Source organism: Uranotaenia lowii, chromosome 2 (genome assembly GCF_029784155.1).
Source record: "Uranotaenia lowii strain MFRU-FL chromosome 2, ASM2978415v1, whole genome shotgun sequence".
Lineage (NCBI taxonomy): Eukaryota > Metazoa > Arthropoda > Insecta > Diptera > Culicidae > Uranotaenia > Uranotaenia lowii.
In genome coordinates this window covers 338443690-338445375 of record NC_073692.1, presented here as the reverse complement: position 1 = coordinate 338445375, position 1686 = coordinate 338443690, and the positions used below count along the sequence as shown (strand labels likewise).

At 48.5% G+C, this 1686-nt stretch overlaps 1 protein-coding gene across 1 annotated transcript; it reads left to right on the top strand.

Annotated features, from left to right (window-relative positions):
- Positions 1-250: 250 nt before the first annotated feature.
- Positions 251-1421, top strand: LOC129743015 (uncharacterized). Its single transcript, XM_055734960.1, has 2 exons — positions 251-1267; positions 1407-1421. Exons 1-2 carry the CDS (start codon positions 251-253, stop codon positions 1419-1421), a joined length of 1032 nt encoding a protein of 343 aa, XP_055590935.1.
- The last annotated feature ends 265 nt before the right edge of the window (positions 1422-1686 follow it).

The window sequence follows — 1686 nt, the reverse complement described above, 5'->3', positions numbered from 1 at the left end:
AACTTAAAAGTAATCGCTGGTTGGATTTTTTGCATCCGGACCACTATCGGAATTTGGCTGATTTTGTGATAACAGCTAGGCTGAGACACTTTTGGCTGATTTTTGAGGTACATCAGCTCCGTAAAACCATATTCATTGTTGCTGTCAACTAATCGCGCGAGACGTAGAGTTGATCGGTCGGGTGTCAAGGTGAATTAAGTGATCCAGTTCAGTCGAAAATTGTGCTTACCAGTAACCCTTGCTTGTGACAATGCCTAGTGAATTACGTGAGCTAATTAAGCAGGAGCGAAACCTGCGAAGAACATTAGACTCGGTGCGTCAGTTTGCTTCCAGTGAAAGCAACAACTATGAACTTATCAGTGTACGATTGGAACTGTTGGAAGCTACCTTTGAACAGTTTAAAAAAGTGAGAACCGAAATTGAGCTGCAAACTGACCACCTGAGCGCTTCAACGGACGAATTTAGTGAACAAACGGCATTGGATCAAGCAAGGGAGGACGAGAATGTGGGAATCCTGGTGGAATTCGAGGAGGACTATTGTGTGGTGAAAAGTGAACTCCGGCGCCAGTTGTCAGCGATACGAGCATCAACCAACGCAGCTCCAGCTCCAAGTGCAGCCGAATTGTCTGGTCCTCCATCAACTCTGGCAAGGGTGAAGTTGCCGGAAATTAACCTGCCGTTCTTTAGTGGGAAGACCAAAGAATGGGTAACTTTTCGAGACTCGTTTAAAAGCCTGATCCACTCCAGCAATCAACTTAGCAATACCGACAAGTTTTGCTACCTTCGTTCGGCCGTGACGGGTGAAGCTCTACAAGCGATTGCTTCAGTGGACATCACCGCCGCAAACTACGATATCGCTTGGTCTACCCTCGAAAAGCGATACGAAAACCGGAAGCTGCTGGTGAAATCCTACCTGGACTCCCTGTTTTCCATCGAGCTGATGAGGAAGGAGAGTTACGATTCACTCAACAAGTTGCTCAGCGAATTTGAGCGGAACCTCCAAATGCTGCAAAAAGTAGGCGAGAACCCAGGCCAGTGGAGCACGCTCCTGGTTCACATGCTGTGTTCTCGCCTGGATCAATCCACCCTGCGCCAGTGGGAAACCCACCACAGTTCCAAAGAGGTTCCGCTGTACGACGACCTGATGTATTTCCTGCGCAATCATTGTTCGATGTTGGAATCCATCGCTCATCGGAGACCTGAACGACCAGAAAGCAGCGAGAATCGTTCCAGATTTGGCGTTAGCAACCCTGCAGTTCCATCCCAAGTGAAGTGTCCTTTTTGTGGTGATGTTTTTCATATTGCATTTCGGTGTACCAAATTTCTGAAACAAACTGTCGGTGAAAGAAGTGGTTCAGTGAAGCGAGCTAGATTGTGCTACAATTGTTTGTCCTTCGGTCATCTAGCTCGTGATTGTGTGAAAGGTTCCTGTCACCATTGCAGTATGCGTCATCACTCGCTTTTACACCCCGGATCCTCCGTCTCGCAGCAATCAACTCGTCCTATACCTTCAGTGTCTCAGCCTCGTCGTCAGTCTTTGTCATCACCACACACCCCACCGATATCCAACCAGCCAACCCCAAGCCACCCTCCCAACACTCAACCCTCGACCTCGTATCCAGTTACACAGCCCATTCTCACCACAGACCCTCAGCAAACCATAGCACTTCCCTCCCACACACCGAA